General features: G+C 39.9%; 1 protein-coding gene across 2 annotated transcripts in view; it reads left to right on the forward strand.

The window, feature by feature from the left end:
• clcn2c (chloride channel 2c) overlaps positions 1 to 24,239 on the forward strand; it is a 164,760-nt gene that overhangs the window by 49,268 nt on the left and 91,253 nt on the right. For both annotated transcript variants that reach the window (XM_042486275.1, XM_042486276.1), the window contains exon 2: positions 1,521 to 1,671. In XM_042486275.1, coding sequence (XP_042342209.1) covers positions 1,521 to 1,671 — 151 coding nt within the window. The remainder of the gene's footprint in view (positions 1 to 1,520; positions 1,672 to 24,239) is intronic.

Consider the following 24,239-nt stretch of genomic DNA (forward strand, 5'->3'; position numbering starts at 1 on the left):
GTACAAAACTTGGCACTTCCTGTCTCTTGTACTGCTGACTTGACTTCTTTTGTCTGTGTGTATTTGTGTGTATTTAAAAGTGTGTAGTATGAGTATGTGGGGGTTTGTTTTCCCGGGGTCAAAGTTAAGGCTGAAGCTTGACCAGTTAGGAGCCAGTGAGAAGTTATTCGGTTCATTGCTGAGTCTGTGTGTGTGTGTGTGCGTGTTTCCTTTCTTTCCTTTCCTTGGCTTACCTCTGACCTTAAAAGGGGATGGACAGGGCTTCACAATGCAACCAAAAAGATTGCATCTGTAGGGCTGTGCAATATATCAAAATTATATGGATATCAGTTTATGAGACTACGAATTGTATGAGATTTTGGATATAATAATGTAAGTGTTGTCTTTTTTGGTTTTAAAGGTTTTATTACAGAACAATGATGTCATTTTCTGAAATTATTAAACTGTTGTAGCTGTTCTTTTATTTGCGCTTACCCACTTTGTCATTGTATCAACATTACTGATGTATATTTATTAAAAATCCTATTGTGTTAATACTTTGTGAAACCACCAATAGTCATCCTTACAATATTGTTGCAATAATGATATCAAGGTATTTGGTAAAACATATTGTGATATTTGATTTTCTTCATATCGCCCAGACCTAATATTTGATCACATTTGTAAGTTGAATTTGCACGTGTGTGTGTTCATGCAAGTGCATAAAGATCATTATTATTGGTGCCACTGCCAGCACTTGGTGACCCATGTGCATTGTGTGATGCATGTGTTTGTAAAGGCGTAGAGCTTTACAGAACGGTCCATTTAGCTGTTAGCTTGTTCCTTAGACAAAATGGTCTATGGCTGATTATTTAAAAAGCAAAATAAGAAGAGAGAGGAAGGATGCTGGTGGGGAGGGAAACACAACAGTGTTTCCGACTGAGATCCCACTAATGATGAAAGTGCTGGCTGACTGAGCCAGTGAAGAAGAAAAAGTACCACTTTCAACCACAATGGTAAACACACTACATGTGGTTGCGGTACAAGAGGAAAGCCATGCTGTGTGTGTGTTGCAGGCCATATGGCCCGTCCTTTGCAGGCAACTTTAAACTTTTACGGGTCAACCCAGTTCAATCTTGAAACTTTGAAGTTGAATAACAACAGTAAAAAGAATGAAACACTATTGTAGTTGAGGTTGAAGGCTCTGATGCTCCAGAGGTCCTCCAGGTCACTATGAGGTTGAAGAAAAACAGGATCCATGGTATCTGTCTTTCCTACTGTCTCTCTCGCTAACACACCAGTCTCTTTATCCCTTTTTGTCTTCCACCAGCTCACTTCATATATTTAGCATCCATATTTTATAAGAAGCGAAGATGCAGAAACAGCAATATGGTTGTGTGAATGTCAAATCAATGAAATGCACCCTTTGGAAACATGGAAAATAAATGCTCTCCCTTTTGCCTCTGCTTGTTTGTAGAGAATATGGAATAAATGTGTACCTTGATTACTTGCACTAATGACGTTTTTGTGTCAATTTCCAGATGTATGGGCGCTACACCCAGGAGCTCGGGGTGTACGCCAAAGAGGAGGCCGCTCGGCTGAGGGAGAGTGGGCAGAGGCGATCGGTCAGCGACCGAAGCCGGACTCTGGACCTCCTGGAGTACGACAAGGGACGCTGTGCCAAGTGTCGCAGTAAGTTCAATACCACATGGTCAACACTAATACTGATCGACAAAGGTTAAAAAAAAATGTTACAATGGAAACTTATCTTGTCAGCTGAAATTATTACCATAAAATTATTATTAATGATCATGAGCTACCATAATTTAGGACAAGTGTCATCAGTGTTCATATAATTTGGATTAAAGAAAAGCACAAAACAAAGCTTAATTTAGAAGGAACTCTTTGTAAAATCAAGAATACCCTAATTCTTGTAAACTATAGGGATGAGCCATGTCAACACTTTTGATTTGTTTTTTTTCTTCATGGAAAATTGGGTCACACATATTCAATGTAATTGTCCTGAATTAATAGTGGGTTATTTCTATGTCTTAAGCCTACTGTTATTGCTTTTTGGGTGGCTTTTTTGTGATCATGTTCTCATTAGGCTCTATCACAAAAATAGAAATATAAAGTTTCTACAAAGTTCTGATATTCATGAAAAGGATGTTAATGTGTTGCAACTTAATGTGGGATGAATACTGATGCAATCCAATCGCAGAAGGCAGTCACATCATTGATTAAAAAATTCAAATACTGCTCAGTCTTAGTGGAGCAGAGCCTGTTTTAGTGCTTCCAGGAACCGTTTTATGAAATCTGTCCTTGTGATTACATTCAAATAGCTCCATAAAGAGAGCCATACAGAGAAGGGGGAAAGCCATAAATGACTTGTGTTTTAAAAAAAATGAAGAAATTTGAGTCATATTTCCACCTCCTTATCAAAAATATTCATATTTCTGTGAATGTTTATACACAGTTTATAAAGCAGCTGGACAGCATCTTTCACGGTGGTATGGTACGCCTCCGAGTGGAATCATGATACGCTGCCAGACAGCGTCATTTTGAAATACTGCCAGTAGTGACGCAATATAAGGAGCCGGAGAGTCTCTAAAGGGCGGGCTGGAGGGGAGGTGGCTGGATCCATCAGATTCTGGACTTTTACCCAGGAGCCTGCAGTTCACTTCAGCTAAAATGTTGAGCCAAAACGTGATGTTGCACAAGGAAATGAACATAAACATGAGATGTTTAACAGAAATTGTAAGTTTATTTTGAAAAAGACTATGCATGTGATGAGCAAAAACTGAACATTTCCTGTGAAAACGAATGTATATTTTGATAAGACATGATGCATGTAACAGGCGTAAACTGACAAATCAACAGCAGATGCAGGATGATACCTGGTGCGTCCTACAGAGATGTAAAGTACACTAAGCAAGTATTGACGAGTTGGGATGAGAATGTGTTGAATACCTTTAGAGCAGAGACTTTACATTATCTTCATCACCTCTCCACGGTATTTCCAAGCAGTCAATAATGACGTGCCCCTTGGAACGGAGTGCACTGCATTACTAAAAAGGTCAGGAGCAGTGTTTCGCTGAGCTCTCTACGTGTATTTTAATGTCACTGAACGTCATATTTTACTGTAGTCTGAGCAGCAGTCCACTGATTGGACAGCTGCTCAGAACAATTTTCCCAGAGCACTTATAATGGGACTGAAGATGACTCACTTTTTACATCCCCGCTACAGTGATAACTTTTAGGATTAGATTAAAAGAAATGGTAACAGTATACGCTCCATGCAGCAGCCTAAACCATCTGAAGCATCGCTGCCTAAAGGGGGAACATCCTTTGAAATGTTGGATATGTAATTCTAAAGGCACTTTGCTGCTTTACAGCACACTTACTGCCTAACTGCTTTTTGCTGTGGGAGCACTGATCATGTTGGACAGTGGGATAGAAAGGAGAGGTGAAGAAATGCTGCAGAGCTGAACAATCGCCACAATGACAATCCTTTGCTGTGAATGGATCCAGTTTTTAAATGCACGAGTGGATTCATATGAAAATCCCGCCACCTTTCTCTTTGCACTGTTGCTGGTGATAATGATAACAATGTTTTTGTGTGTGTGTGTGTGTGTGTGTGTGTCTGAGATATTAGATAAGATTGTGTATAAAACAGGCCGTACACAGGTAGGGAATGTCATTCAGATGTATGTGGTAGATTGGAGAAGGCATTTTACTTCACATAACACATAGCATAATGGGTGTGTGTTTGTGTGTGTGTGTGTGTGTGTGTGTGTGTGTGTGTTTGTGGTCAAGCTGACCAGCCTGGACTTGCCACCAGATATCACATCACTAGCTTTGTCTCTCTTCTTGTCTCTTTTTTTCTGTCTTTGTGTCTCTCTTTCATGCTTTTTTTCCTCGTCTCCATTCATATTTTTACTGAGAAATCAGAGCAAATCTAAACAGCATGCATCCTGGTTTTATATTGGCTGTTCCCATAATTTCTTTTAACAGTGTTTTCCCACAGAAGTAGAATATGTGCTTGGCAGTCATTCTGTGTCTGTGAACGCAGAACAGGCTGAACTTTTCATGAGTTTTTTTTCCCCTCAGCAGCAGTTTGTGGAGGTAGAGTCGCGGGGTGGATAATTGATCGCTTGATCCGATCACAGCTGCTGCAGAGGCAATGAATGCAGACTTTTAGAGCCAGTGCAACGAGTGGTTCAGTTTCACTTACACCGCACCTGGCATTCTATTGCTCCCTCTGTACCCAGAGTACGCTCTGGGCTCTGAGTGTGGTGCAGTGAATAACTAAATGGTATTTGTATTCCAACAGTGCTCCAAAAATAGAAAGTCAGTGTGTGGCTCCACATGTTGTTATCAGCCTTATTGCATGTGAACAAAACCAACCAAAGGAGTCTCTAAGCAGCAGTCAATCATGCCAAAAATGCTTCTGAACTGTGGTCAGTCCAGTCAGTGGTGGTCAAATATGACTTAAAATGCTGTTGTATCGCTTATTTCTGACCTCAGATGTTTTCAGAAATATATTTCAATGTGCTGTTCAGTTGAAAAATGAGAAAGTTGGTGGGCAGTGCATCCAGTGTGTCCAGTCAACATCCAATGTGGCAGCTGGGTCACAAACTTTCTCATTTTGCAGCTAAATAGTACACTAAAACATGCTTCTGACAACATTGGAGGCTAGAAATAGGCAATGCAGCCAGATAATCGTGATTCATATTTGATCAGTGCTGCCTAACTTGACAGTTGGTCAGCAGGCCACGAGCAGTGATTGACAGCTGCGTTTGAGACTCCTCGGCCCTGTATGGTTCTTTTGGTGCATCTTACATGCCATTAGAGGCAATAAAAAGAAGAGGAGGGACTTTTTTTTCACAAACTGTCTCATGTACGTCTTTCAGAATAAAGTGACATTTCCAGCAAATATGACGAAAAGTTATTCTCATAAAACTTACTAACTGCACTTTTGAGGACTATTTCTTCCTGAGCAAAGCAGTGACATAAAGACAATAATGTCTTGTTAGGTGCTTTTTTATGTTAAGAATATTGAATAAAGTCACCAAAAGTGAAGGGATGGGGTTGATGTTAACAGTATCTGTAGGTAAGATAACTGTCAGCCAGAAGGCAAGTCACCCTGGGCAGTTTTTGCTAACCTGGCATTTTCCCTGTATTTCTGAAATATGAGAGATCAAAAGACTGTATCAAGTCACTGCTGAAATGCTGTTGAGCATATTTGTCACATTTGTTGCGGCGCAGCTTCCTGCTGTGTGTAAAAGGAGCGCCCTCTACTGTTGAGAAGAGTTCAGCGCACCCAGCTGTAATCTGCCACACTCTTCAGTCCTAAATGCTGCAGATCCATGTGTGTGTGTGCGTAAGAGTTTGCGTGTGTGTCCTCTGCTCTCATCTCAGTGATGAGTTTTGCTGTTGTTTCACTGGCAGCTGATGAGTCAGCTTTCCATCTCCCTCTTCCTCCTCCTCTCACCCTCTTTGTAAGGATCAGGACACCAAAAACGCCAGGGATCGAATTGATTTGTCCCTCAGCAGGAAGCTTGGAGCACAAGAGATTTGATCTGGATTGTAGTGCAGCCACACACATTTCTCTCTGCAGGAGAAGAAGGGGAAATATAAACACACACAGAGAGTGAGGTAAAGGCATAAAATGAGAGGTGACTGCCTGAAAATATATGTAAATATTAAGTTACACACACACACACACACACACACACACACACACACACACATTCCTATTCATCACTGCTGTGGGTTATGACTGCAGCTGCTGTGGAGATGCTCACTTTAGCTTACATACACACCCAAATACAGAGTATTCTCTTCTTGGATTGGCACAATTTCTCTTTATCATTGCTCACACATACTGTTTTGTTATTTATATTTGCTCTCTCTCTCACACACACACACACACACACACACACACGGAAAAACATACACACATTTTTCTTTTCATTTGCTGGTGTTTAATGATGCTGAATTGTGCAGCCGGCAGCAGAATCTCCAGCCTATCATCTGCACTCTCTGGCCCTGGAGGAGCTGTCATCATTTTAACTGTGTGTTAAAAGAGTGTGTGCGTGTGTGTGTGCGTGCGTGCGTGCGTGCGTGTGTGTGTGTGTGTGTGTTTCTTATGTGCCGGTACAACTCTTCCAATAGTCAGGCAGTCCCAGCAGCTGCAGGCATTGTTCGCAGGAAATGTAATGACAGCAGTGCAGCTCCAACAACAGGTAGCGTCTCTGTAATTATGGCCCGCGATGTCGCAGACTGAGTGTCTTTCAGTTACAAGATGCTGCAGGCAGTTCAGTGGTCTGTACATTGTTTTAATATGTTGACTATGCTCAGTACGCTGGCTTTAATGCTGCAGTATGAAAAATATGTCCCTTTTCAGATTTCAGATATTTTAAGTTTTTGGGACTTGGTGTGAACTAAACTGGCAAAGAACAAACTGTCTATATCTGAGGTTATAAGGCACAAAACATTAGGCTTGTATTAGGCTAGGACATTAAAAGAATACTTCAACCCCCACCTGAATTAGTCAATGATCAAGTAATGAATTATTAATTAGTGACTGAATGAAGAATCTAAAATTATAGAAAATTTCTGATGAATTCAAGTCATTATAGACTGCATTTAACAACCTTTGATTATACTGCACAAATTGTGAGTTTTTAAATGGATGTTGTGTTTTTCTTTTTGTTTTTTTTAATAAACATGGACCCTTAAAACTTAATTTTATCAAGAATTTTCTGTGTTTTGGGATTTTTCTCCACTGGGGAGGCATATTGAAAACAAACAAACAAACTTCCCAAATTTGACTTAACACAGGTGAGTAGTTGATATACAAATGATTATTGGGGGCTGAAGAATTCCTTTAAGGTTCATACTGCATAACGAAGCCAGCACGTAGTATAAATATTTAGTATAAATTAAGTTATAACCAGAATTTGACTATGTGACGTTTGTACATTTTTAATAATACCTGTCATTTTTAAGTCTTACATTGAACCACACGTTTAGCACAGATTAAATCAAAGCCATAACACTTAAGGTACAGTTTTAATTCAATGGCTGAATTGTTCTACCTTTCAAATGCAAAAGTCAGAAAATCTTAACTGTACCTGTTTGCACAGTTTGTAGTAGGGAAAGTTTACTGGCTGTAACTTTCTTTTTATTTATATATACCTCAAAGGTCTCTCTGACAAATCTGCAGCTTAAACAAACCACTGCAGTGCTGGAGCCCAATATAACGCCTTTTAGAGTTTATTCATTTTAGCTTTTAACTGTTGACTTTTAAAGCTTGACTGGTTCTCCTCCTACAGCCATACTCCACATCTATCATTCCCCCATGAGGCAGAGCCCAGCCGTGCATCATCGGCCAGGGCACCTTTGCCCTTTCCAAAGCTGTGGAAGAGCTGAGTGGATCTTTTTGTTAGGAACTGTACATTTTCTCAAGATCAGACTTTTTCTGAATCACCATTTAAAAGATAGACATTTACGTAGGGCTGGTCCTTGCAGTAATGACATAAAGCTGCTTTACCTGTTTTCTAACTGCAGTTATGTGTCAGAGCAGTTTGCAACTTAGACATTCAGCTCAGTTTTGATATCAGTGAAGTATGTGGGACTTAATGCTTCAGTGGTTGTGGTTATTATAATGTTACGAGATCATATGGTTTATCTTTGTATTTAGTAGAAAAAAAGTGTATCAGTAAGTGTTTAACTAGAGTATATTCTGAGCAGTGGTGAATGAAGTACCTGAGAGCCATACCTGAGTAAAAGTACAGCTATATTCCCTGAAAATTACTTTGGTAGAAGTTAAAGTCACCTGATATAATACTACTTGATTAAATGTTTCAAAGTATGTGATATTTGCGGTTCTTAAGTATCAAAAGGAATTTTATCATATTAAATGTAATTCAGCATTGAAAGCAAAAGTACAATTAAATTCTGTAAACAAAGTAGCAAACAATCAGAATTCAGAGAATTTTGAAGTATATTTCTAATTAACATTTACACCACCTTAAAAATGGAGCATACATAACATATTGGACCTTATTGGTTGGGTACAAACACATTAACTATTCAGTTACAGCCCAAGTAATTACAAACACTTCCAACTCTGCAGTGTTGTTCAAAGATTATGTTAAATCTGCTAAAACTGATTTTAAGGGATATCAGCCTACCAGGATATCTATAGCAATATAAAAGATACAAATACCACAGGAACTGAATGTTCCAGTCACTGATGTTTGCAACATAAAGTGCATAGCTTTTTATGTCCATAGCTTTTTTGCTGTCCATTATTGTCAAAGAAAGCTGGGGTAGTTGCCTCAGTTTTGAATTTGGTGTCTACAACATCCTCTAAATTCATTGGGTTTTAAAGAACTTATGGCTACAAATACAGGGGGTAAAATATCCTGGCCTTGTAAGAGAAACTAGCAACTTTAAGCAGCAAAGCCCAATGTGTTTTTATACCCACAGTGCCTTCGTTTGGAGACCATAAACTGGAAAACAAGTGGTCCAAGAATGAACATACGGTGTTTTCACCGGCTGTTGGCTGTCCAATCACCCAGTGAAGTCCTCTGGGAAAGATTGTTATTGTGTCAGCTGACCAGCAGGGCGCAGCATTGAGCTTCACAGCAGCAGCAGCATTTGAAGGGAAGCTGGAGGTAGAAGAGTGTGGGTAGAAAGACAAGGACCTCGTGATCGCGGCTGTCCTCTCTTTGTCTGTTGGTGTGTGTGTGTGTGTGTGTGTGTGTGTGTGTGTGTGTGTGTGTATGCATGCATGTGTGCTTGTGCTCAGGTGTGCAATCTCTGGAAGTCAGTGAGCATCTCCTCAGCCAGCCTGTTCCTAATGCATGAACTGGACACACGTGTATATTCTTCCACAATCCATTTATTTATTTATTTATTTTGCCATTTCACATGCAATTTAAATTTTTGGGTGAGGTTACTCTATTATTATATCCCCACGTAGCCACTGAATTCCTTCTAATTGATTATCTCATGTAAAACATTTGAATTTTCTGTGTATGTTTTCATGCTTTAAAGGTCTGTAGCATAAAGACACTGCATCTAATTTGAGACTGACCATTTTAGATTGAATCCCAACACCAGATAAGGTTAAAAGGTAAGGATTACACACCCAGTGTGATTACTTTACCCTGTGTGTGTGTTTGTGTGTGTGTGTGTGTGTGTGTGTGTCTGTGTCTGTGTGTGTTGTGCCTGTGTGCAGCGTAACAAATTCTGTTAAAGGAGCTCAGCCATGAGAACGGACATAAAAAATTCAGCTGACAAGAGGAACTTACCCTGCCCCACACACAAACACACACACACACACACACACACACACACACACACACACACACACACACACACACACACAGCGCAGCAGTAAAAGGTAACTCACAGTGATGCACCAATTCAATTCCCAGTCAAGCTTTATTTATCCACAGATGTGACTTTGTGATCTGATGGGAGTTGCCATAGCAAATTTACATCAGTTCCGTTGCTTCTTTTTTTTTCTTTTCACCGTTTCTTTTTCTCTGTCCGTTTTTTTTCTCAGCTTAATCGCACATTTTTTGGCATTAATTATTCTAAAAAGAATAATGATGATGTTCTTGTCATGTTCGTAACAGAAGAGAAACAAAAAGAAACATTCAGATAATGAAAAATCTATTTTTATCTCTCTATCTCAATCTGTCTTTCTTTCTTTGTCTCTGTTGGGGCGGGGGTCACCTCAAGCTTTCGTAACGTGTGTGCATGTGTGTGTGTGTGTGTGTGTGTGTGTGTGTGTGTGTGTGTGTGTGCGCGCAGAAACAGTCAGGCTTCAGGCAACTGTCATTCACTCTCACTGCTGATGTCACAGGCTCCCACATGGGCTCCCAGCATCCCAGAAGGGACACACACACACCCGTCCACATGCAAGGGCACACACACACACACACACACACACACACACACACACACACACACACACACACACACACACAGTTTAAGCAGCTGTGTCTACGATGTGATGAAATATACACAGCTGTCTATTTCTTTTTTCTTTCCCCCCTCTGTTCCTCTCCCTCCATCCACCTGCACCGCTATGTCATTTAATTGGTTCCAAGACACACACACACACACACACACACACACATAAACACACACACAGGTTTTTGCTTCAACAGGTGTGATGTCAGCAGGAGCTCAGCATGGCGCCACATGTTGCTATGGTGACCGGCAGGCGCCTAGCGACCAACAGTTGCTCACATGCTCTTGTCTTCTTGGCGTTCCTTTCATTTTTTTGTCTTTTGCTTTCCGGGTCTCCTCCTCTCTATTTTCATCTCCTTATCTTTCCTCTTTCTTCGTCTCCTTCACTTCTTCCTCCAGTCTTTATTCCTCCACTCACCCATCCTTTCGTAGTGTAAAATGGCAGACCAGAAAAGCGCCTGATAGGCTAATGGCAGGTCCAGGTGGGCAATGGAAATATTTGTCACGGGTCACACACACGTGCTCCCGTGCACACACATGTACAGTTTGATGCTTATTAACCAATCACATTAAACCCTTTTGTCACTTTGGTGACCTGTGTGGAGTGCAGCACTATGTGTCTTGTGCACACCTGTTTGTGTGTCCAGGTATGTGAGATCGTAAGTCAATAAGAGTGCACCTGCAGGTGTGTGTGCGTGTGTGTGTTCCCAGTTTTATAATCGCCTCTGACATGTTGTCACAAGCGTTTAGCAAGGATTAGGAAAACACATTCAGAATTAAAATTCAGAATTACCTTTATTGGACTGTAAAACCAACAAGACTACCAAAGAAATATCGGAAAACACTCAACCTCTTGGGTAAACATGAATAAAATATAAATCAAGCAGTATAAACGAGCAGAAATTAGGGAATTATGTGATTAAGAGGAGGATAAAAAGATGGAAGGAAAATCCCGTTTCCTCTGCTTTATCAGACTGTCTTAATGCTGTCAGTTTCAGTTGTCAGGTGCCGTGTTAAAAGATTCACTCCTGTCCTCGCTGTCTGCCTCCTCATCAATAGTCACAATGGTCACACACACCCACAGTGCTACTCTACTGGTACCGTTCTCTGTAAACTGAAGTAAAAACACAAATCAAACTCGGTGGGTGCTCATGCTTTTAAGGACAAAGTGGGTGCTGTCAGTTGAGGTGAGTCATAGGAATACAGCGATATTTACTTAGCAGATTACAGATATCCAGCTACAGTAGGTGGTGGCATGAACCTTTAACATTGGTTTGTAGCTGGCCAATTAAACTAAAAGAAGAGGAAGATTAAGTACACATTTATTGCATTACATAGAATTTGGCCATGATATGGCAGAAGCCAATCTTCTTTTTGAACCACAAATCAATATTTCTATAATCGCAATGGACAGTGTAACATTGTGTACTGTGAAATATGCTGCCTACGGTGACAGACTCAAAGAGAATTATCATCTATTTTTCCAAAAATAGCAGGCAAATTGAGAGGTGGTGAAAAAAGTTATACTTTTTATCCAGCAGCTAATGAGAGTTGCAGCTTTTTGGGCTGAAAAATGAAGCCAAAGCAAAAGTGTCAAACACTGCAGTTCTTTGAGTGGCCACCCCCATGCTTTTGGCTTGTTACAAAAAATGCTTTTCATCTCTATAGCTGGTTTCCCCCTTTATGACAGGTTTACTGGGGATTAATTTCAATAAAACTTACCAGTTTTAACTTAATAAAGGCTGAAAGTTATTTGGAGGGGGGAATCAATACAGCATAGCTTTCTGATCTCTTCCAATATTGTATCGAAACATGGAGTATCGATTTTTTCAAATAATCTAAATAATTAATACTGCAAATACAAATTAAACCTTTGGTAGCCTACTAGAATTATAAAATGAATAGCTTTCTCAGACCACTACATACATTTTGCTGCAATAAAAATGATTGAAGTGGAAAAAGTTTTATCTTTAAAACCCAATCTTATTCAATCAAACAGATGTTGAAGAACTTTTTTTTGTTTTTTTTGGTAACATCTTAGGGTTGAAAAAAGGTGATATATTGCATATCGTAGTATATGCCACTCATCAAACTGAAAAACATATAAAATTGCAATGTAATACTATTGTATTTGGACTAAAGTATCTTGATAGCATCATATTATGGGCCCCTCGAAGATTCTCACCCCTAAAAATTATGCATAATTAAGCATGTGGCTGCTTGAGTATCAGGTTCTCTGGCTTCCTCACAGCCTCACCCTCTCGTCCAAAAAATGAGCTCTGTCTCCAAATATCCAAGATGGCGACCGCCAAAATGCCAAACTCGGGGTTCAAAATGAGAGCCCACAAACCAGTAAGAGGTGTCACGATGGCTACGTCCATTGTTTTAGACCCAGATATCTTCTTAAAGAGTTGGTGGAGACCAAAACTGAGCAAAAAAAAAGTTGATAGACTTCAATTCCTCATGTGGCCAAAAAGCAACTCCAAATGAAAGCCAAAGCTCAGTGTCCATTTGCTTTAATAGTAGAGAATGTATAGGGCTGCAACCAATGACTATTTGTAGTAGTAATCCATCCTTGTTGCGACTCTCTTCGTTGTTTCTTGTTTTCTGGTGTGTCCAAGACATGAAATGCCCGCATAGATATTTATAGTCAAATGGTATTCGATCTTCTGATCCATTAATGAACAGCATTCAGAGGCAACATTAACTGTAGTTCCAACACTTAAAGCATGATTAATCCACTTGATGGCCACGCTGTACGTTTTGCACCCACTGACATTATAATGTTCCCATCACAAAAAGCTCCTTTCACACAGCTGAGAGCTGGTGGTTATATTTTCTACCTGTGGCTTGAAACACTTAAAGTTTCTAAATTAAAACTGCGACCAAGGTAATGTAGCGGAGACTGTGTGATTGGATTACGGTTTATGACACACTTCATTTCAGAGTGGACCGCATTTACTAAATCCACAAGTGCAGTGTTCGGGCATCATTAACCTGGTGATTGAAGAACACACACCATTTACATGCACTCACTAAAACACACACAGATGTGCTTTTTGAAAAAATACATAAGCTACGTGAGTGTGTGCCCGGCCGATGTGTGTATTGTGTGCCACGCTGACGCACTGTGGGAGTGTTCAGACGTCATTCACATTCAGCTAGCAGCCAAGTCCAGGAAGTTACACAATTGACTCACGCCTGCTACACTGTTGCTCGTGTGTGTTGTGTGTGATGTTGTGTCTTTGTATGTATGAGAGAGCGAGAGGGAGGGAGGGAACTTTCACTTTAATATATCAAGTAACCAAGGAGACCTGGGCCACTGATCAATATTTGATTCAGTGCCACTCGAGCAGATTGTGTGTGTGTGTGTGTGTGTGTGTGTGTGTGGTCTTGTATTGCTTTACTACAGAGGATGTGGCGCTGGTCCAATGTGTGTGTCAGCAGAGACAGTGGTCACCAGCCACAGTGCTAGCTTACATTGATTATGTCATCTGTGGGCCGGCAGGTTTCAGCAAAGACGACACCTGTAACAGCCGTAGCTGGGAACATCACAATGGTTACATAATATTTAATATTCACACACGTGTCCCAAGGCCCCAGATGTCTAAATTAGCGTTCCTGGAGTTATAACAACTCACAACAAGTGGGAACTTACCAATTAGAGACGAGAGCTGGTGCATTGTGTGGGACGGGCCTCGGACAGATGAAGGATGTTCTTGTCACGAGTGTTATTGCTTTTCAACAAAGAAACCAGACAAACAGTGGTTGCATTATTTATTTATTTATTTTTTTGACTAAATTTAAACCATTTTTTCTTAATCAGCCAATCTGCTTCTGACTATAGGCAACAGAGTTTGCAGTAAAACATTGTACAGTAATTAAATGGAATCAACTGATCTTTTATGAGTCACTCTATATAAATATAAATATAAATATATTTAGTTCATTTTAAGTTAATTCAACTTAATGTTAGAATTTCACTTTCATTTCCCCTTCAGAACTATACCAAAGAGTATCAGGATCAACCATGCGGGGAAAAATTAGAAGGGGAATTTTTTTAATTTTTATTTTTAATTGGCATTACGAGAATAAGATCTAAATCCCAAAAATAAAGTCAGAATGTCAAGAATTAAATCAAAATGTTGGCAACAGAGTCAAAATGTTGAGAATAATATATTAAGAATGAAGGTGAACTTTCAGTATTCGTGTCAGGCGTAAGAAAAAGAAATAAGAGAAAATATTGAGAATGAAGTCAAAATATGGGATAAAGTAGAAATATGGAAAATAAATCCAAAATGCCAATAATAAAGTTGAACTACTTGCGTTAGCACAGCTTCCTCTACAGAAAGCCTTGTGTAGATGAATTGGTGAGGTTGTACTTTCGTTCTCTCTTTAAGCACATAAACGCAGTTTGGTGAAGTATTGGGACTATGTAGAGATTTACTGGAAAATGCATCATGTTCACTGTATTCTTGAAATGCAAAATATATATCTTCCTCCTCTTATATATTTATTTTGCCTGATACGAATACTGAAAGCTATGAAATTTTGACTTTATTCTTGACAATTTGACTTTATTATGAACATGCAAAATAAAAATAATCCTCCTCCACTCATTTTCCCCTCTTAGCCCAGCCCTAACATAGTAAAATGAGTTCTTCTGAATTGGAGTCTTTTGACTTGAAATGATGAGTTGAATAAATTTACTGCTAAATTTACTTTGTACATGATCAGCATGCATTGTTTGAGGGGATCTCTCAGTATGCACAGACTGTAGTTTGACTGAGGGAATCCTATTCTGGGTACATTATTTCAGTTTCCATGACAGTTTTGCGTGACCTCCTCTCTGCACATACCCCACCTGTCTCCTCTCGGCAGTGAGGAGAGAGACGATTTTTCCAGCAGCGATACTGTCACTGAGGGACTCACCGGGTTTCCAAAGTCATCAAGTTTCTAAATCTGCTGGGAGCAGTTTTTGAGAGTAATGCTACCCAGGTAGAGTTTCTGTCCACCTACTGGATGATTTCCAGAAATGTGAGACAGTAAAGGATGAAGAATGGGGAAAGCGCAGGGGGAATTCAGTGTACAGCAGAGCTGTAGAGAGGAGGAGGAGGAGGAGGAGTTGTTCTTCACACAGTAATAAACTGGTGAAGACAGGAGAGGTAAATGAAACATAATTAATAGAATATATTTATTTTCGCAGTGGTCACTGTCTGGAGATCATACTGTAGTATACCCACTTTTATACTGAACACAGTCAGTGGTTGGATACAGCGACAGCAGATTTATTTCTTAATTACCTGCAGTTTAAGGTGAATTTCTCCACAGAGCTTCTACAGGTTTACAAATCAATAAGCTCTGTGAGCTGTTGACAGTTTTTACTGTAGCTGTAACCATGCAACCAACGTTTTATTAATGGCGTCATCAGTTTTTATATGTTTGGATTTTGGTATCAACCTGTGGCTTTTATAGCCGGCTTCTCTCACTGTAAAATCGATGGTTATTAAGAAGTCAACATCCAACTTTCTTCATTGTTTTGCAACTTTCTTATTTCTTTCGATCTCGTTTAATCATTTCTGCTCCTTTATATTCTAACAGGCACTTATTTACTTTCCTTTTCCTCTCACAGTTCCCTCTGTTCGTCTTTGTTTCCTTCTCCCACCTTTCTTTTCTTTTCCTTTATTTCTTATCTCCTCTCACTTTTTTCTACTTTCCTCACCCCATCTCCTCCTATTTTTCCTTCCTTTTTCCTCTCCTCACCCCACCACTTTTTTTCTCCTCTCCATTCTTTCTTTCCTCTCAGCTCTCTTCACTTCTCTCTCAGTCTGCAATCCATCACCTGCCCCTATACCTCCTTTTCTCCACTGGGTATAATCTGAAATGTGTGTTTATGTTTGTGTGTGTGTGTGTGTGTGTGTGTGTGTGTGTGTGTGTGTGTATTGGTGTATCCCCCTCTCTCTATCCATCTTAGCCCCATGGTTCTGAGTTATTACTCTGTAATCATTAGTGAGCCCAGAGCCACAGCACTCTCTCACACACACACATTTTTTCCATACTTTGCAGGTTTACATCCTGACTTGGATGAGATCGGAAAACTTTTTTTTTTTTTTTAATCTTTTCAGCATCATTCCTTAAAGTTTTTGATTATGTCACTTTGTTGATTTGCAAATATATCTGTTTTTCCAAAGAGGATTGGAAGAAGCTGAATTTCCTGAAGTTTTTTGACACCTGAGATGATGGATGTGATGCAGTTTGACTGGTTACTTTCAATATACTGATCAATACAACACAGACAAATTCTTTCGCCCAAAATGATTCTAATTTGAATTTTGATAAAGAGTCTATGTCATCATAACTTGATTTATTGTGAGAATGCCTCAGAGAAGGTCTTAACTGGTTTGTGATAATACACAATTTGTGTATTAGATATTTTTAAAGTGATGAATGTCAAACATATTTTGGTCCAAAAATTGGTAATTTACCAGACCTTGCTGAGCACAATCCCCAGCAGTATCTGTTGCCACACCTGTCAAGCTTTTTATTCTCACACAGTACAGATTTGGCTTGGGGGGTATTTAATATTGCATCACTTCATACCTTTGTGAATTTTCACCAGGATATACGGTATAAGTGTGAGACCGAGTTCCGAAATTATACCATTACTTCATGACAGCATAGATGTATAAGGAGAACTAGATACAGTGTTGGATGCAGTACCCGTTCATTCCTACCAAAGTTGCTCAGCGGCGCATGAAGACAAAAACGTTCAACCGCTGTGCATAAAATTAGCCAGATGATCCGCCTTGCCTCTAAAGCGGCCATAGATCAGATGCACTAGAGGCTTCTGCTGACCGAGCCGGCTAACTTGAACGGGGATAAAATGATTTAATTCTGCAGATCCTCTAGACTTTCTCTATAAGTCATCACTTTACAGGAATCAGGAGTTGTAACTCCACTGTTTGGCCGCTAAAAAATTTAGCCTCAAAGCCCGGCACACTTCCTGGGGTCCTGAATGACAGATCCAGTGTCTTTGGAAATAATGCTAGGCAGCAGGCTAGTTAGTTGGGCTTGACAATATTCACAGAACAGAACAGTTCTTTTGTGTTTTGGATTTTGGATCCTCCAAATTCTTTACATTGCGAATATTGCTCTTATTAGAGCCTTAATGCACACTGTTTCAGCATGTGTAAAAAATAAAAGGCCTGTTGTGCCCAGTTACTGTAGTTATGATTGGACGATTGCTGTCCTAGGGCACGGTTTAACTTTGAAATTAAAAAAAATAAATATTGGCCAGTGGCAGTTGTCATCCATTATTACTTTATTGGTGTATGTTCTACTCTGCGTGATCTCCACAAGTGCTAAATCATTCATTACCCACACTTCCTATTAAACTGCCCGTCTTTTATTTCCTCTTTTTATATTTCCTTCTCTTCCATCTTATTTTCTCCCTCCTTATCTCCCACTCTCCCCTCCACCTCCTCCTCCTCTTCATCTCATCACCACTCTTCCATCGGTTATCCTTCCCTGTCGAGGGATTTGCATTCTCCATCACTCCGCCATCCCTCTCCTCTCTCCTCCGCTGCTCGTTCATTTGTCGTGCTGCTGAGTTTGCACAGCGCTTACATCAATCACAAACTAATAATGTTATGTAGAAAAATGGATAAATAGAGATTTTTTTTCACTGAAGGACAGGAAACTTGTATAAAATGAAGGATCGTCCAAGGAAGAAACTGTATATCCAGAAAATGAATACACACACATTTACAAAGAAGCACACTACCTGTGTTTAACTATGTTGTGTGGTTTATTTGTCCTCCAGGGTCAGGGTACCCGTATGTTCTGGAAGCTCCAGCCCAGGACTTTATCTCCGGTAAACAAGCAAGCCAAAAAAACGGCTATATCTCATTCCCAGTCTGCCCTTTCAACTACCAACTACCCCTCGATCCTCACGCTAAAACTGCTGCATTACTACTCCATCATTAATCTTTAATAAGTGGTCAGTGAGTGTTGCTTCAACTTTATTAAGTGCTTGAGAAAAGTCTCCCCGGCTTTGCGACATTAATGCGACATAAAAAAATCTTGCAGTGTGTCTCTGCAGATTCCAGCTGTGAGTGTGTGTGTGTCTGAGGGCAAAAGAAAGAGGAAAGTCTGATGATCCTGCAGTTTGCAAAGCAGCGCCCGCAAACATGCACACAAAAACACGCTCTCTCACCTCCTGGCTTCATATTAATCAAAAGCCAACATGAAAAATATCTTTGTGTGCATATAATTCTCATTCCACTGTGTTTCTTCGTGGCAGAAAAGACTAACTCCCGCAGCCTGGCCTTATTATAGCTAGCCTCAGGCTCTAATGGAAAGTAATAAAGAGCTCTGAACATCTTAGTTTAGTTGTGTGCTTTGTGTGTGTGCTTTGTGTGTGTGTGTGTGTGTGTGTGTGTGTGTGTGTGAGATTGGGGAGATGAATGGTTCTGATTAGGCAGTGCAAGCTGCGGACAAGCCTGATGATCAATGTCTCTCTTCTTTTCTGCTGCTTAAGAGCAGATGAATGTGCCTCGGCGCCACACACACACACAAACACACACGCACGCATGCATGCATGTGGGTTTTTCATCAACTGTGTGCAGTGTGTGTGCAACTTTCAACACTTTTTGTTTCTCCCAAGATTGATGGCGTGTTTTCTTCATTTCTCCACTTCCATATGCACACACACACCGCCTGTAACCTTATTATGTACGATAGATATTGCACGCGTATACTGTGTGCATGTGCTGTCAGTTAAAAGAATAGCAAACGCATGTGCAATGGAAATGCTCTGAAATTGGTTACCCCTGGATATGAAAGTGTAAATCAGCACAGTTGTGTGTCTGCAGAGGACTGCAGAACGGAAGTGCTGACTCGGCATCAGCAGAGATGGGTGGCTGGGGAAGTAGGGGGGGTGGCGGGGGCTGCACGGGCAAAGTAAAGAGAGAGAAAGAGGAACGAACGGATGCAGAGCGCAAATGGAAAGATGATTTAAAGGAGAAGGAGGACCTTAACGTGGGAGGGGGGCCAGAGGCAGGAGAAACAAAAAGAGAGAGGAGGAAGGGAAAGAACTAAAAGAAAGAGAGAGAGGGGGAGTTGATGGCAGAGGTCTGGGGATTGGACGGATAAAATCAATTGAGATGGAATGAGAGAGGCAGATGAGAGAGAACGAGAGAAGCAGTGCCGAGAGTTAGCAGCAGGTCCCTTGGCTTTTGGTTCACTAGGCTTTCATCCAGGAAATGAAACGTCTTACCTCTCCCCCGTGTGATCGGGCTAAACACACACACACACACGCACACACACACGAAAACACATTTCCCCAACACATTTAAACCACATGCACACAAACTTACTCACGGACACTTGAGCTGATGGACTGTTATTGTTATCATCAGTGCCACCATCTGCCTTTCTTGACTCTGCGTGTGTGTGTGTGTGTGTGTGTGTGTGTGTGTGTGTCTGTAGTATGTGTGTGTGCCACTGGAGAAATCATGCCGCTGCTTTCTCGATCACATCATCTCTCAGCCTCAGTGTTGATCCAGAGCTAATTTTGTTCATCATCATTGTCATCATCACCAGTGTTTGACTGTTGCGTAATTGAGAATCATAAAACAGAAGCATCTAATCAGTAGTTCAAACAATTGGTCCCACTCCAGAGCCATTTTTAATGCCAAGTGAAAACATTTCAGCTCTTTGAAGTTTATTTTAAAGGAGACTACTTGTAGATGTATTTCGTGTTTTTTACTAGAAAATGATTAGGTGCTTTTATGTTCAAAAACACTTTATTTTCCTCATACTGTCTGTACTGGAACACTCTCTTTAAGCCCCCCTCAAAAAAAAGGGGACTTTAGCATTATACTTGCGGCCAGAAAAGGACCAAAATGAAGAAAAGCTGCACTTTCCTTTTTGAAAAATCACCAATGAAAGCCTATAAACACAATCAAACATGTTCCCAGCAGAAATTTTATCCAAAATTGGGAAATTAACAACATCGACAATCAAGATAACATATTTCACAGATGTTAACATGCAGCTTCATGTAGCAGTGTAGGCTACATAATAAAAATACTTGCTTTAGCGTGCCTGGAGCAGATGACCATTTAAAGAAATCCAACGCAGGATGACATACTGTAGCCAGAAAAATAGAAACAAGGGTGAACTTGATAAATGAAAACAAGTAATTGAATTATTAATGATTTAAAATAGTAAAAATCTTAACATTTTTTTCAGTCCCAGTTTGTCTTGCTAATATTATTGGCCATAATTTACTTATATGTGATATTGGCATATATTTTGGCAAATAAGTAGCAGTACTGCAATTCAGAGGGGCTATAGATCTTTAAGATTATTTAGAAACTATGTCAGATTTACATTGTTTTTCCACCAGAGAGTGTTGACTATTTTAGTTCTCAGCTGTAAAAATATATCAGAAACATTTATTTTTATTTAAAAAAAAAAAAAAACTCTGTAAAAACATACTGATGGTGATATGTGTTACCATAACAGGAATTGTAATCCCCCAAATATTAATACCGATATATGCTTAAAGAATTAATATCTTTAATTTTTAGTACATTAAAGACAATGGTTAAGAACCTATGATTTTCCATGTTTATGTCCTACTTTGCCTGTTGTAAAATCTCCAGAACCTTCAACTTCTTATGACCTATTGTTTACTTCAATCACTAATAGGGATGGCAAACCCGTTTTTTTCTTAAAACTCTATGAAATTAAGACTTTTCCAGAATTGTGAGCTCAACCTGCACTAGTAGACGTATAAATAAAATCAGAATCTTTCCTTTCTGTCCTATCAAATTAAACAGCCTGTCATACCATAACACATTTTGCATGCGTTTTAGTTCGGTATTACCCCGCTGTTTCAACAGGGATTACTTCACTTTCATCAATCTGGCATTAGACATATTTTAAATCTTGGAATTGGCCTTGAATGAAACTCATAACTGTCTTACCCTGACAGAAACACATTGTTCTACGAGCAATTTTATTTTGCTGTATTTGTATCTGGTGGTGTTGGTATCAATTCAATCCTTTTATCGACAGGTCTAAAACATCTGTCAGAATCCTCAGTTCAACAGATACGGCCACTGCACTCAGTCACTGCACTACTGATCCCTCCATTTCCTGTTTCATTATTGATTCATTTCAGGCCATTAGTTCCAGGAGAGGCTGTTGCCTTGACAGCAAAGTTTGGGGTCAAACTCCCAGAAACCATGAATCTGACTGTAGTTGGCTGGCTCCGATAAGACAGACAGGATGAGTGACCCCATGGAGAACAAGCAAAATAAATCCAATCTCAAGACCCTAATGCATTTATTAAAGTTGATGTTGGGGACATAGTATCGATCTCTGAATGTGTGTGTGTTGGGTTTAAGATGATAAGCTGTATTGATCAAAGAGTTGGAAGTTGTTGTAAAAAAGTTCAATGTTAAGACTGACAAAAAAGGTCTGTGCCCCTAGCCTTCACTCACCAGTTGTGTAGCCACGTTATCGTGCAGGTAGAAGCAGAGGTTTGGATCAATTTACACTTGTAGTCTTCCCTTCGATCTAAGGTATTGCTGGCTCCAGAAGTTGTGTGTCTGTAGAAGTGGAGGGAACCAAGCAAGTGCAGCAGTTTCAGCCTCCAGCAAGACAAAAATACTCAGAACAAGGATGCAAGCACACATTAAGCTTTGGCGGTATCTATTTTTCCATGCCCTCATACCTCTCTGACATTTCACCAGTGTATATGGTATTTGGCAGTATTTGTGTAAAGAAAAAAGAATATAAAACTGAGCTACTGAAGTCATTGTAGCACATTTATCAATGTCTAGCCTACAGTGTTGTGTTTCTAACATGCATTTTATCTAATCTGATAAGTCTTTATGGGTTTAAATACTTACGGCCTATGGGATAGTAAATAGTAAAAAATTAAGGGCCCTCCTTGCTGGAAGATTCAATGACAACTGTTGCTGTGGCGGATACTGACACATCAGGGGACTAAATGGAGATAATGTGTTGATTAAAATCCCTAGGCTAATAAACTCTTTTTTGTAGTTGAATTAATTTCAACATCAAGTTATTTGTGTGCATTTTTCTTTTTTACAAGTCCTGTAATGTTATCCCAACCACTAACAATCACCATCTTTCATGCCTGCTCCACCAGTAGACACTAACCTCTGGTGGCGTGTGCTGTTCCCTACAATGGATTACCTTAATACAGCATCTCCTCATTGGTTTAAAAGAAGGAGGAGCGCCTGTACTTTGTGGTATTGAAAAATCATACCTTTTGGATTTCTAAATACCCTGGTATACCGTATCAGCTTGATACCGCCAAACCTAGTGTGTATATTTTGTAGGATATTGAAAGCTTTGGTGTGCATGTACAACTTCAAAAAATTTCAAATTGCCACATCACAATATACTTGAACTAACTGTACTATTAACAGCAATAACCCAGAAACACATGATTCAAGAACTCAACTTTATGAGTTTTTATATCACCACACCTGCACCAAACATGGAGACAAAGAAAAATGCAATCAAAAGACTTACTGTAGGCCTCAGAATCTGAGCAGATTAACACCAAGAGTTCTGACCTAAATCAGAAACCTTATTTGGGCCTTGGAAAAGTCCTAGCTATGCACAATTAACAACAAGTCCACTAAATGGCATTAGATGACTTTCTTCTTCTTTACTCTGCACTGCTTTTGAATGCAGAAAAATATCCCAGTTGAGCTTGTGGGTTTTAATGTTACTCCCTTAAGAAACATTAAACATACATCACACACTCTCCAGAAGCGATTAAAGAGGGATGCCGAGGCTGCTTTTGCATAATAACTCTGTTGATTGTTCTGGCCTGTTTGTGTGTATGCGGCTGTGTGTGTGAAACCACCATTACACCTCATTAAGCAGACATTGTACTGCAGCCATAAGACGGGTGTCACAACCGTCGTTACTCGACAAGCAAACGCAGTGATTGAGTACGAGACGAGGCGCTTTGCCTGCTCGCCCGGGACCGCCGCCGACGCCGCTACAGCACATTTACATAAACATCACCTCCTTTTACATCTCATTAGCATAGACAACACATTAAAATGAAGGAAGCGGAGGAGGGATAGATAGATTAATGACTGGAGGATTGGGGAGGCGGGAGGGGAGAGAGCAAGAAGATGCTACAGTTAGAGTGTGCTGAGGGAATGGAGATGGCCATATTAAGTATCAGAGGAAACATTTACAGATGCATTGTTGGTTTTAATACTCCACCAATGTTTTTTTGCTGTCTTTAGGGGGCCAATTTGTCTTGTTAGTTTTTTACCCTTTACTTCTTCCACTTTACTCCATTCTCTCGTGTGATGCCTTTTCCTTTCTCGTTTCCCCTTTTATCTGCAGCTGCACTAAGAGATAATTTCCGAAATCTGTTAATTTCAATAGGATCGCAGTGATAAGGATGAGGTAAATCCGCTCTGAGCTTTTGTGTGTATACACCAACTTTGGACAGCTTTAAAGAGCTAATTCGTTTCCCTGGCCAGTTGCAAACCGTCTTGATTGTGTTTGAACTTTAAGGGAATTTAGAGCCTGAGAATTGCAAAAATAGAAAAAGTTATCCTATTATCTGTTTAAATACCTGTGCTGCCATGGATAAAAACCTTTCCACAAAACAAATGTAGTATGCAGACTCTATTGCCCTATTTAAACCTGTTATATATATGTCATAGGTAGCTGTATCACAAGGAAACAGCTTTAAGTACAGGTGTGAATGCACCCAGTGTGTCCTAAATGCTTCTTGAGATGTGATCACTCAGACCACAGTCCTGGGCCACATTGATGGACCATGATTCAGTTGTGATCCTCTGCATAGGTGGAAGTATGTACTGATTCATGCACCAATACACTGATTGAACTTAACTGTATTCTCTCGAATGTCTGAGGTACATTTCTGCTATGTGGGACAATAAAGGCTTATCTTAATCTTCAACAAAATCTCTTCAAATATTGACTGAAATAAATCAAAACCAAGTAGTATCAAGACTTCTCCAGTCAAATAATACCAGTTTTATGTATTTTGTACCCAGATCTAGAAACAGAAGACTATTTGTATAGTTTTTTACAGCCACTCATAGCAAGCATTCTTCGATGATATGCGATATGTAATTGGCCCACTACTGCGGCAGTAACCCACACAGTGTGTGGCATGGTGAAGTTAAACATGGTGTATTGATGGAGCTGGCAGTTCAGTGTGT

This window comes from Plectropomus leopardus, chromosome 5 (genome assembly GCF_008729295.1).
Source record: "Plectropomus leopardus isolate mb chromosome 5, YSFRI_Pleo_2.0, whole genome shotgun sequence".
Lineage (NCBI taxonomy): Eukaryota > Metazoa > Chordata > Actinopteri > Perciformes > Serranidae > Plectropomus > Plectropomus leopardus.